Here is a 13,329-nt window from a genome sequence, read left to right as displayed (position 1 = left end):
AGTGATAAATAATACTGAAACATTCGAACATTGTTTCACATCTAATCCTTGATTAAATAGTGACATTTCATCTGATACTGGTGCTTTGTCTTTGAAGATATTCATGAGTTTTTATCGGTACTGTCATGGTCCCTGTGTCTGCCCGGTCAGCCCAGCGCGGCCACAAATGTTTTTGTTTTTGTTTTGTCTCTCTCTCCCTCTCTTGCTCTCTCTCGCTCCCGTCGCTCTGCCTGTTGAGCTCCGCCCTTGGCCCGCGTACCTGCAGCTAATCACCTGTGATTCCTCAGTTTGAAACAAATATAGCACGCATTTCACTCTAGTGGCCTGAGATCACGCTGCATTTGGTTTCATTATTAATTGAGCACATTTATCTGCATGTATATCAGTGGTGACCAGCATGAGAGGTATTTTCTCTCATTTCTCCTGTTGTGATATATTGCACAGTTTCCCTTCTTTATATCTCCAAAACAACAGCGGAGAGGAAAAAGTCTCAGAAGTATAACACAGTATAACCTTTTCTGCCTCACGGACCGGTTTATGCCCGACAATATTTTCACGGACCGGCCTTTAAGGTGTCGCGGATAAATACAACAAAATAAAACTAGTACCGGTACCGAAAAAAAGAAGATTTATTCATTACACACATAAAAAGACCCAGGAAAACCGAGTTAACGATAAAAAGGATAACAAAATAACGCTGAAAACCGATAAAAACCCTGAAAACCATACATTTCACACCTGAGCCTCAACTCTCGCGGCCCAGTACCAAACGACTCACGGACCGGTACTGGTCCGAGGCCCGGGGGTTGGGGACCGCTGGTATAACACACTGGTTTCAAGAGATTTTACCATTTTTGACACCTATTGTTGTATTTCTTTCTTCAGTACCCACTGCAACACTGTCAAAGGTTATGCAACAGAAATAATGCTGCGACTTCATTGATGTCCTTTTATGTACAATATGAGAGCTTCTTTCATCACCTGTAAAGTATACATTTGACCATGAAAACAAAACACGCCTGTAAGGTGCTCTGACTCTAATCACAGCTCAGACTGCTGTCCCGTTTCTGGGAACGTGACACGCTTACTTTTGCCCCTCGTTTGTCCGCCTGCTCTTTAAACAGTTAGTGACGTATGGCTTTCACAAAGAAAGTGACGTTACCCATTGTAAATATAAATGCACCCGCGTGCGCGCGCGCGCCCTGTCACAACCTCTGACCTTGCCAAACCTGAACTTGTAATCAAAAGCAGGTGAAGGGGGAAGAAACTGCTGAAGTTCTATTACCTGTGCGAAATTGGAGGTAAGTACACCTTTTTCTCGTTACTGTAACAAGGTACGGTTTGCATGCACTGACTAATTATCAATCTCGAAAATAAACTGTGAGAGAAATCAATCGTTTTCTCTTTCTCGCTCCATGCGCGCGCGCGCACACACACACACACACACACACACACACACACACACACACACACACACACACACACACACACACACACACAGCCTTTCAGCGACATCTTGTCACGGGTTGCTTAGAGGATCCACTCGCAGGACTCCTGGGTAGCGTTCACACAGAGATAGTTTATTACAAATCTTCACAGACAGTGCGGGGTTAGTGCTATATACAAGACGTGAGGGGCAGGGGTCCAGGGCTCCAGGGAAAACGGGGAAACCACACTCGCGCTCCAAACAGCCTCTCTCCTCTCCACTAGCGACCAGTCACTCCTTCCACACACCACACGGGGAAACACGGGAACGGGTCCGGGGAATCTAGGAACAAAGGAACACGTTAAGTCTCAGAGACAGAGGCACGGGAAACTTGAGCTGGGTGCGTACTGACAGAAGCCTTCACAACAATCCAGCGTTGAACAGCTGATCTCCTCCTTCTGATATACCAGCTGGTCTGATGAGGCCCAGGTGTGCACAATCCGAGAAGGCGTGGACCAAGGGCGTGAACCCGCCATGAGTTCCGCCCCGGCAAAACAGGGGAGAGGGGGAGAGAGGAAAAAGAGGAGAGAAGGGGGGCTAGGAGTGGAGTGATGCTGTTCAGCGCCTTGCCGATCCCGCAGGCCGTGACACATCTAATTTCTTATCTCAGCATGGTGTGCAGCATGTCCTTGAAATATTTAGTAATCTGGACAAATTGAAGTTTTGCGATCAACGATCAACAGCAGATAAACAGTATTTGAAAGTCCAGAACCAAAGAGATGAGAGAAAATGTTCCCAAATAACAAACAACGTGTTGTCAAAGGACACCATGGTTTCATCTGGAACCACGTCTTTATACAGTACTTATACAGGTTTTATTATGTAAGATCTTATTCACTTAATTATTATTAAAATCCAGAGTTGGGAAGTAACAAAATACAAATACTTCATTACTTTATTTAAATATTTATTACTTTTTACATTTAGTGCCTACATTTTAACATGAACATCTGTGCTCCTGTTCTCCTCCTTACATTTTAAAAACAGACTGGTTACTTTAAATTTAACATACTTTATCTTTAAGCATTTCTTTTGTATTCTTTCTCACATTTGGGTAGCTAATGAAATAAAAAGTCACAAATGATGGACAAGTCCACTGAGAACCCCGGCAATGACCCGGTGTCCACCAAAGGCAACGGATCCATCAAGAGCGATGAGAAGACGTCGACTGATGGTGGCATAAATGTGAGCATGATGGAGAAGTTTCGAAGGAGCTTCCGGCTTCCAACACGGAAGAATCCACCATCACCTGGTGACAAGGAATCCAAGTTATCACCAGAATCAGATGAACCTGCAAAGATGTTAGATTCTGCGGCTTCACCACAACCTCCGTCACCCAGTGAGTACCATTGGGGTTTTCATAAAATCTCCTGTCAAATGTAAGCACTGATGGCAAGCTAGATGGTCTCTCTCTTGTTTAGTCCAGAGGACTGAGTGTCCATTATTGATTATTGGCCTGGTGCCTCGCAACAAAAGATTTCTTCAGATTCTGTGAACCTTTTGATGATGTACTGTAGATGATGAGATATTCAAAGTCTTTGCAGTTTCACATTGAGGAACATTGTTGTGAAATTGTTCCATTATTTTTAGATTTTCTTTTGCAGATTGCTGCACCTCCGTCTCCCTAAGATGCTCTTTTCATACCCAATCATGTTACTGACCTGTGGGGATTAATCTGACCAGTTGCAAAATTTTCCTCCAGCTGTTTCTTGTTAGTACCACTTACTTTGCTGCCTTTCCCAACTTTAGGACATGTTGCTCACATTTGATATGTCTTCTGTTTTCTATGCCTAAAATCTTCATTCACATTATGAGTGTTTCCCAGCTTTTTCAGAGTGAGGGTTGCATTTATTTCCCTAGAGGACCCACATGAAAGCCTGTGTGAAGTCATTCCTCTGAGATGTGGGTGCTACTGTATACACAGTATGTGCAGGTGGAAGGAGAAGTTGTGTGGGGAAAGCAAAGCAAAAAAAAGAAATCTATCAATCTGACTGAAAGCAGGCACCATTACATTTAGAAACTGTAGGTGCAGAAATGTGTCTCCCATGTCCAACAGTGATGTTTGATTATAGGAGACATGCATTCATGAAGCTCCACACGGCAGCTCACTCTGTTTACTTTTAAATGTCCTACAAGAAATTTGTAATGCATTAAAACTCAGATAAAGATAGCAATGATAGATTTACTTTGATTACACAAACATAATGTTGGAGCAGGTAATGGATAATAGGTATTGATTTGTAATAACTGGACATGATTAACATGAGCTAATTATAAATTATTATACTACAGTATATTTCTAAATAAGACTGGGTATTGTCACTCATTTCTACAAATGATTCATTTTGATTCGGTTCGATTTTGACTCAGTCAGAAATATTATACTTATGATCATGTGACTTGGATATGTACTGTCAAAAGAACCCTCTAAACCTTGTAAATTAAAAATATTTATTTGCAAATTATGAACAGATCCTAAAGCAGTTACAATATTTCACTTTGTATTTATTCTGTTAAGCCCCCGGGGTTTTTCTGAGGTTCCTGCTGAAAAATGACGTGCCCAAGGTTGTGTAAACTATCTAGGTATAAAAATAAAACTGACACTAGTGAGACTAGCAGAAATTAGGCTTTCTTGTTGGAGGTCATTTTTGTTGAACAAAGTGTCAGACACACCGTACACAGCTGTAGACTGGTGCGTAATAAGCAAGCGAATGAGGCAGAAAACAGAGATTTCTGGTGGAAAATTGGTCTTGAAGTACTCTGAGAAGGATCCACGCTTTGTGTTTCATCATCGTTTGGAATTTTTTCTTTTTATTAGTTCTTGAAATGGTTTGGGAGCTTTTAGTTGAGACTCTGACATTCCTGGCAAAATTCATTTATATTTAAAAATTTATTTAAGGATTTAATAATGAATCAGTATCGGATTATTTAAATTCAAATCGCTTTGAGTTTGGATATCGTTTTTTTACCCACCTGTATTTCTAACTAACTTTCTTTAAAGATATAATGCATTTTAGGGTTAACTTGTAAAACATGATATTTGTATGCAAACTAATGTCATATTTAACTTGCCCGTATATATCATCACCTATATACCTTTATGTTGTCAGTACAAACACTGGCAGTGAGAAACAATGCACACAAGACTAAAAATCATAGTTTCTAAGTTTTTTTTTTTGTCAATTTCTGACAAATAAACACATTTTAAGTTGACACTGAAGACCTCGGTGGATTTAAGGCAAATTTGAATAAATAGTTAACATGACCTCACTTTACAGTCTCAGAATTAATTCCAAACTTTTCAAGCTACTATGTTTGCAGACAGAATGATGTACAACATGCACACAAACACTGTCAAAAACATAATCTACTTGACAAGGTAGAAGAAAAAATGAAACACAAGAAGACTGTTAAACTTGCTGGAACATGTGTGTTTGCTAAATGAAGGAACACCTGGGTCATACATAAGCAGACAAGGTTTTTTCAGGGTTTTCCTTGAGTTAACATTAACTAGTGCTGGTAAACATACAAAAACTCACCTCAAATTTTAAATAAAAAAAAATGGTAGATGTAAAAATATTGCTCTTTTCCCCAGAAGTTTAACGTCTATTATATTTCATAAAGATTTATTTATTTTCCCCACATTAACAGCAAAATACCATCTTTCTATATTTGTACAGCCTTTAGAATAAAAATGCAGCATAAACCATTGTGCAATTCTTTTTGCAGTGGAGCATATCAAAATTTGTGTTACTGCAAGACTTTTCAGCCTGTGCAAGAGGGTGGAAGAAGCCACTTTACTGGTCTGTCCTCTGCTTCAGGTATCCTTTGAGGTGAGGGCTTTGGTTTGCCTACTACAGGATACATGAACTACTCTGTATACCAAAGTATTTTACAGTCAAGTGTGAAACCATCTTTTAGCCCAAAGTGGGTCATGCAACAGGACAATGATCTCATGCACTGCAGATTATCTACAACAGAATGGTGAAAGAAAGCAAAGAATCAATGTTTTGAGTCGTCCCAGAAAAAGTCCAGAGCTCAACCTGAATTGAATCCAGTGGCAGGACATTCATTGCTGTGACACCACAAAGACGAATGTGTTTTTGAAAGTAGGGACTAAAGAGTCAGTTTAAAAGAGAAAGCAGCTTTTACAAATGTGCTCTTCTTCCCTCTCTGTCAGGTCTGAGTCCTGGCTCTGCATCTACCTCTCCGAAGAATAACCAGAAAAAAGAGGATGATGACTCAGATGTTTCTCACAAATCCAGACCACTAACACCATCAAACACAGGTGAAACTTCCTAAGTTTAATACAAGATCAATGATCCTGCATACTAACAATATTTAAATATTTAACTTCTACTAACATTTTTTACTATTTACCTTAATGTAGTCTATATTGACTAAAGTTTGAAAACTTATGAACAAAGTATGTGAACATTAACTTCTCCATGCCAAATCAAACCATGGGCACTAATCTGCTGCTGGAAAAGCCTCCACTCTTGATTCTAGGCTTTCCATCATATTGTTGCATCTGGGTGCAAACGGCATTTGTTGCCATCCAGGTACAAGTGCATTATTGAGGTCCACAGGTGATGTTGAGTGACACGACCTAGTTGCTTTTGTTCATTCCAAAGATGTTGTGGTCAGGCCTCTGTACATGCTAGTGGACAACAAAACAACAACAATTTTTTTTGGCACTGAGTTCAAAACAAAAAGCATTGCTGATGCTTGTCTGTGGAAAGTGGAGAAAACAAAAGATCAGAAATCATGTCTGCAGTCTGTTATTCAAACTACATTAAACTGCGTGCTTTTCTTTTTTAGATCCCAGTATGCCGAGGTTTGATAATACATTAAATAGACTGAGAGAATGCCTTCGTTGGAGACGGAAAAAGGAAGTGGATACACTCCCCTCTGAAGACTTGAAGGAAGAAAAAGGTAGGAAGTACAAATACTTTTTAGCGTATTTATTTTTAATTTTCATTGCTTTATTTAAGTATTCCTTTTAACTTTTTGCTTTTACTTTTTAATCCAAATATATCTCCTTTCTACTCAAATTTTCAAAACAGACTTGCTACACTGTAAAAAAAAAAAATTCCGTAGAAAAACGGAAAATGTCCTGGTAATTTTCTGCCAGTACATTTTCTGTTTTTTTACGGAAGTTTGACGGACTTTTCTGTAAATGATAAAACGGAAAATTCTGTAGATTTACAGTATACTCTCTGTACTATTTACGGACATTTCCTTCAGCTATAAAACGGAAAATTCCGTTTATTCACAGTATATTTTCTGGATCATTAAGTGATATTTTCAGTTAATAGAAAAATTGAAATTTTGTTTATATTACTATTTCCAAGCACTTCTTTTCACTGTAACTCATTAAATATAGTTCTTTATATCCTTAAACGTACATTTCTATGCAATTACAACCTAGTACACCATGTGCTCAAAAATTCATAAATTAAAACTTTTTAAATTAATTTGTGCTTCGTACACAATAACATTGGTACAATTAATGTTAAATATTCTTTTATTCTCCTTAACTCAAACACTATACTAAAATATAACGACAGCATCCATCTTGTCATAAAACGACTAAGCAGCTGATACATGAACAAAATAACTCACAAGCTTTCAAATTTGAGCATTTTTATTTCCTTGAAATCAGGTTGCCCTCATGCAAATGTGTTTATTTACATTCATTCAAGTGGCTACCAAGTTTTCTTCAAACAGGACACCTGACAAACAAAAAATGTCATATTTAACGATATGTTCACATTTAATAATATCCAGAGTACCTTTTAGTTAGAATCACTGCCTTGTGGTAGTTTTGCCTCAGCCAAATGGTTAAGGTGTGGTTTACATCCATGTCTGTCCACTTATGGTACAGTATACACATGTAGTCAGTTATAGCCAAACACATTTGATTACTGAATTACATTCACTTCATTAATGAAGTGAATGTAATTCACATTTGTGTGAACATTTGTCCGAGATTAACTCTTTGGGGTCTTTACCTCACAATAACATACTTGACTGTTTAAGTCGTGCCACATAAATAAAACTGAACAGATCTAAAGAAGATGTTCCTGAACTTTGGGTTTATGCGAACAGGACGGATAGATAACCACAGAACTTTTCCCCATATGATAACTAAAACACAAAATAAATGAAGACAGATTACTGTCCCAAACTTGAAGATAAAAGTGCATTTACTGGACTTGTTTTGTCAGTGAGGAGCAAAGTACAATTAGAAGTGCTTGTTCTGATGAAAAGTTAAACTGTAAACAGCAGTGTAGTGAATAAGGATCCTCAGCAGTGACAACACTTAAACATCATAGTTCAAAATCCTTAATGCACACCTTTTTCTCCACTGTGTTCAAATGCTCTTAGCTGTTTAAGTAGAGGAAAAAGTCTGACATATTTCACGACCATTAAATGTTAGACAAGGCTCTGAAAACGAGGTTATGGTTACAAACAAAAACCTCTGCTTGTGCGCACACACCCTAAATCACAACAAATAAGACAATAGTAAGACTAATTACTACAAAGTGACACCAGAGGCTGGAGAAGAGCAAGCATCAAGTGACACATTGTGTGTGCACAATTTCTCTTGTTACCACTCTTCATATACCAGTGTGACAAAGTCCTGAATGCAGCCTGCATGTTAGTCCATCAAGTTCCATCTGAGCTTTAAATAAAATACACTCAGCTTTTCCTTGGATTTTTAGACTTGCTCAGTTCATAAGGGAACTTCAGCAGTCGGGGTTAACGTGTCGCTGTGTTGCTTCTCCATCTCAGCCATTGAGACTAGTCGCAATTTATTCTGAGGAAAAAAAGAGAAACAACAAGACATTTTTAAAAAGTTTGTATTTTTATAATTTTTTTACCTTGAACATAAACAACACATGAGTAGTTCACAACAACAATCACAGAATTTACAGAAAATGCACTATTTTGTGATATATATCGTTATCAGGAGAGATATGTCTTATATTGGGATATGAGATTTTGGTCATATCACACAGCCCTACAAAGGATTATAATTCACGTAGAGTTGCATACACATATCAGCATTCTGTTGCAACAAAAGCAGTTTATAATTGAAGTAACATACATACCTTGAAAAACTAAATCAACCACAACATTAAACTCACCTTGTTTCTGTGGAAAAGGTGATCAGGGTTTTTCTTCATTTCCTGAGACCAGCTGCTCTGGATCATCACCAGCTTGTATCTTCATCTTCTTTTTCACTCGGGGAAGTCTTTCCTTTTCTTGGCCATTGCTCTGCACTGGAAAACCAAAGTGTGTGATCAAAGATGAAATAAGGGATATTTTTCCACTGCAGGATTTAGAGTGCTTCAAGTAGTAATAGCTGTTGATCCATTTCTCAAATAATCTCTAAGGATCTGAATTTTTAAGAAAGATACAAATATCTCTGCTTATATTTGGCTAAAAGCTTGATATAGACATAACAGTTTATAATATGTCAGCATCCCCCACAAGGCATATAAAGCTCCTGCACACCAGCACTGCGCTTACAATATAATTCAATCAAGATATAGTTATTATTGATTAATTATTGAATTTTTTAGTAATAATTATTAGTATTTAATCACATTAGCACAGTGGGGTGACAAAAATATTCCACATACTAGAAATGCTGCTCATCATTTCATAAATTACATTTTCAACAAATGTTGGAGTAAAAACACAGTTACAGGGAAAAAGTGTCTGTCTGCAAATATTAACTAAACATTTCTATGTGCTACAAAATAGACATAATTGTAAATGTGCTGAGGTGACACTATACTTTCAATAATATTACCACTACAGTCTGTTAACCACCTAAACACAACTTGGGCTATTTATGAAAACTCATGCGTTATCTGCTCTGTGTACCAGAATCCTTGAAAGACCTGAGGTGGCCAGTAATATCAATACTGAAGCGCTGGGAAACCTGCTTCCTGACGAGTTACTGAAACCTCTGGAGGAGAAGTACCTCAGCAAACAACAGGTAACAAAAGATTTGTTGTTGTACGTTTAGCTTGCTTTGCACTTTTTTAGAATGCTGTTCAAAAAAAGATATAGTTTGTTTTATTATAGCTCATAGAATATTGTAGATATAATAGTGACAGCTGTGTGTTGTTGTGTGTTTAGAGCGACCTGATAATGTTTATTGACCGAGTATTGGATGAAGCAAAGAAAGAGTGGGATCAAGGAAAGGAGCCGACAAGAGATGATGGTTGCTACGCCAGTGCCGTGGCCTATGATGTCATCCAGGTAGAGTTGCCATAGAGTTGCTACAACTTGATATAAAAGAGGCTGAAATGCTTAGCTGGAATGCAGTGTCACCAATGCTTTTATAAAGCTTGAATAAAGATGTATCAACACAAAGTGAAAGGAATCACTTGTGGTGGCTAACTTTAAGGGTCCTTATAGTGAGTTTTGCATTTTGTTTACTTCTTGTGATGGTTTGCTGTGTGGCAGGTAGGATGAAGGACCCAAATACAGGACCCACAAAATGAAAGATTTAACTAAAGGAGGCCGGCTTATTGTGCTGTTAAAAACTAAGCAGGAAGCTAGAAACATGAAACTCAGACTGGAAAACTAAAAAAACTAGAAACTATGCCAGAAATGGAGAACTATGATTTAATCAGGAACACAGGATAACACAGAGAGGGTAGTTAACGACACGACCACGGACAGAGGAAAACACAGGGCTTAAATACACCGGGGAGTAATGAGGGAAAGGGAAACAGGAGGAAAACAGCTGGGACTAATATGACATAACGAGATGCACAGGAAGCAAAATTGAAAACATAACAAAGGAAGCGAGACTGTCAAAGTAAAACAGGAAACAAGACACAGACAGAGATGCGGACTTGACAAGAAGACACGGCTGACAGGGGAGATGTTAGACAGGAAACTAAACAAGGGACGTGTAACACAGGTGAGGCATGGAGGCAAAACCAAAGAACTAGAGAACTCCAAAAGATATAACCAGAACTTAACTGAAACAAAGCATATTCATAACCCTAAACATAAACGCTGAGTCACCAGACTCAGGACCATGATGTTTCTAATTGTTGACCATAATGAGAGGCTTTGAATAAATTGCTGTATCAGAACTGTGCAATAAAAAATTGTTGTACTGAAATAATGACGTAACATTGTTTTGATCATAGGAGAACAAAATGTACAGAATGAAATTTATTCTGTTGTTCACTTTAGAACTTTCCAAAGAAGTGCCGACAAATATTTTCCAGCCTGCTGCACATATTAACCAAACTGAAAAAGACTTTGAGAAACTTTGAGAAAAAGATTAACAAACAAAGAAAGGACCGCCATTTTTGTTTCGGTCATTTATAAAACCTCATTTACTGTCAGATCAGAGTCACAGTTTCAAACCCTCCCACTGTTCTGTAGCTTAATCACTTGGGTTAGTCACTAACATTGTAAAGCACTGGGTTTGGTTCCTGCTGTTAGTTTAACTGGATCTGAAAATGCTGGAAGTGCATTGCTGTGTAAAGTGCTTTAAGTACTTAAAACTGCCACTGATTTGTCAATCCATTTGTCTTCAGTTGATCAACGGCATCATGACATCAGCACATATAACTGTAAGAGACCCGCACAAGGCCCAGAAAATAACATCCAACCTGACAGACTTTTAAATATTTACATTTGAAAATACATTTTAGTTTTATGTTTGGTAATAACAAGATAATAGAAGTGAAAACTGTTCTTAATCTTCTGCAGGTATCAAAATTTTCATGAAGACGTCATTAAGCAAAACAAGCCACACAGCAAAGCTTTCATAAAGGCAAACCTCAGCTGTGTCGAACAGTTCAAGTATGTTTCTGATCCTGTTAGATGGAAATTCGGATTTTACCTTCATTATAACAGGTGAATACTTCACTGTGAGCTAATGTGTCTTGTGTGGTCTGTCTAAAGGGACTTCCTTGTGGACCGCGATCTGTTCCCAGAGGATGTGCGGGAAAACTGTTTGCAGGTCCTGACTGAGATGAAACAGTCTGCCCACACTTATTTATTAACCCCTGTGCACAAGGTCCTCAAGGTAAGTTCTTTACAACTGCAGATATCAATAATCCTCAGAAGTACTTAAATCCTAACATGTTTTAATCAAAGATTTTAAAACAATGTGTTATTTGTTCCTCACACAGCCACACTACAAGAAGTTGGGAACCAGTGACTGGCTGAAGAAGAACACATTTGAGAAGCTGCTGAATAGCACTGAAGAAGAGCTTCAACAACTTCAGGGTTCGAGTCAGTCCTCTTACCAGGTAAAAGGAGGAAACTTTATAATGGATTGAATGGCCATTATTGTCAAATTTTTAGTAAAAGGATTATGATGCGCTCTGATTACTTATATACTTGGTTTAAATTCAGGAGCTGATTGGTCAGCTTCACCAGGAAGTGACAGAAGAATATGTCCGGAGGCTCCTGAAAGGAGAGGTCAAACTGAAGGACAGCAATCAGCAGCAGAAGGCTTACGAGACTGTGAAAGAAAATGCAGAGAAACTGCACGAGCTGTTTGCCGAAATGGTGAGACTTACCTTCACTGCACACTTTAGCTGAGACATGAATAAAACCCAAAAGTGATCAGATTTCTGCTGAGCTGTGGGTAACATAAGTGTAAGAATAAGCTCCATTTCACATGTATTTGGTTTGGAAATTTTGATTAAAAGTTTTCTAAAGTTTTCTAAGGAACAAAGGAGCAGGTGACTAAAATGTGATCCTCCAAGCCTGGATATAGACGAAATACACTCAGTGGAAAACCTTACTCATTCCTTAAGAACAAAAGTGTGACACATATAAAATGATGGACCAACAGTCTATATATAAGTTACATTATGAGTCAAAGGCTTGATTTCTGTAAAAGTCTGATAATCACTTTAGACTACAGGAACAGTGTTCAACAATGTGCTTTCCTTATTTTTTATTCTCCAATTTTTCCCCACTTTTTTCCACTTTCTGTATATTGCCCTTTTAAAAAAGATTTTTAAATTATAGATTTTGATCTGTAGCATATAAACTAATATTTTATACATAGTTTTTACATGGAGCAAAACATGGTAGAAATGAAGGAAAACCCTCCACTTAAGAACAACTGGACTCTAGCTGTAGTTACAAATGTATCAAAGATCTGACCATTGGTTGATGACTACGTGGTGCATAAATAAAGACATTATCAGCTCATGTGTTTTAGGTTACCCAGTTATATTTTATTTTCTGTTATATTTCCTTTATGTCTTCGCCTCTTGTGTTTATGTCTCCCGTGCCCTTCATGTGCTTCAGTAATGTCTTGGTCTCCCATCTTCTTCTCTTGTTTACATGTTTTCCCTCATGACTCTTTCCATCCGTCATGTGTTTTTCCACAGCCATCCTGTTCTGTGCTTGGTTATGTCTGTCTCATCTCCAGTTCCCTTTTTCCTATGTGTGTATTTATAGTGTTCCTCATCAGTTCTTCACGTTGAGTCCGCGTGTCTTAGGCTACGTTCACACTGCAGGACTCTGCAGGAGCAAGTTATTTGTTATTTACATGTGGCCTAATACTTATCCTTATTGCTGTTTTAGAGAGGAGCGGTGCTTCGAAGGATAGTTGCAGATTTTTGTCAGAATCTGCAGATTACAGTACAAATAAAATGTTCACGTTTCTCCAACGTTGTCTTCCCAACAGTTTCACTAACATCTACACGGGATTGCCAGGAGGTGTTCACGATGTCTTCTCCGGCGCTGATAATTAGCGTCTGTCTTGTGTCAGTGACGTAAAAGACAGATTTAATGCGACATGACCATTCAAACAGCAGTCGCTTTCTAAAACA

The 13,329-nt window shown here is 38.1% G+C and overlaps 1 protein-coding gene and 2 long non-coding RNA genes across 3 annotated transcripts; 1 reads left to right on the top strand and 2 right to left on the bottom strand.

The window, feature by feature from the left end:
• Positions 1-1,559: 1,559 nt before the first annotated feature.
• LOC109195944 (uncharacterized) lies at positions 1,560-2,073 on the bottom strand. Its single transcript, XR_002057370.1, has 2 exons — positions 1,839-2,073; positions 1,560-1,768 (listed from the first exon to the last, which is right to left on the bottom strand). It is a non-coding gene; the product is annotated as an uncharacterized LOC109195944 (long non-coding RNA).
• Positions 2,074-7,236: 5,163 nt separating this feature from the next.
• On the bottom strand, positions 7,237-9,148 carry LOC112843128 (uncharacterized). Its single transcript, XR_003215271.1, has 2 exons — positions 8,641-9,148; positions 7,237-8,309 (listed from the first exon to the last, which is right to left on the bottom strand). It is a non-coding gene; the product is annotated as an uncharacterized LOC112843128 (long non-coding RNA).
• Positions 9,149-9,655: 507 nt separating this feature from the next.
• On the top strand, positions 9,656-12,082 carry LOC109195821 (exocyst complex component 3-like protein 2). The gene is made up of 6 exons (XM_019348543.1): positions 9,656-9,766; positions 10,672-10,682; positions 11,243-11,335; positions 11,438-11,561; positions 11,668-11,787; positions 11,894-12,082. The coding sequence occupies exons 1-6, from the start codon at positions 9,656-9,658 to the stop codon at positions 12,080-12,082; spliced, it is 648 nt and encodes a 215-aa protein (XP_019204088.1).
• Positions 12,083-13,329: the final 1,247 nt, after the last annotated feature.

Source organism: Oreochromis niloticus, linkage group LG19 (assembly GCF_001858045.2).
Source record: "Oreochromis niloticus isolate F11D_XX linkage group LG19, O_niloticus_UMD_NMBU, whole genome shotgun sequence".
Taxonomy (NCBI): Eukaryota; Metazoa; Chordata; class Actinopteri; order Cichliformes; family Cichlidae; genus Oreochromis; species Oreochromis niloticus.
Note: the sequence above shows the minus strand (reverse complement) of the source record. Positions and strands in the feature narration are given on the sequence as shown.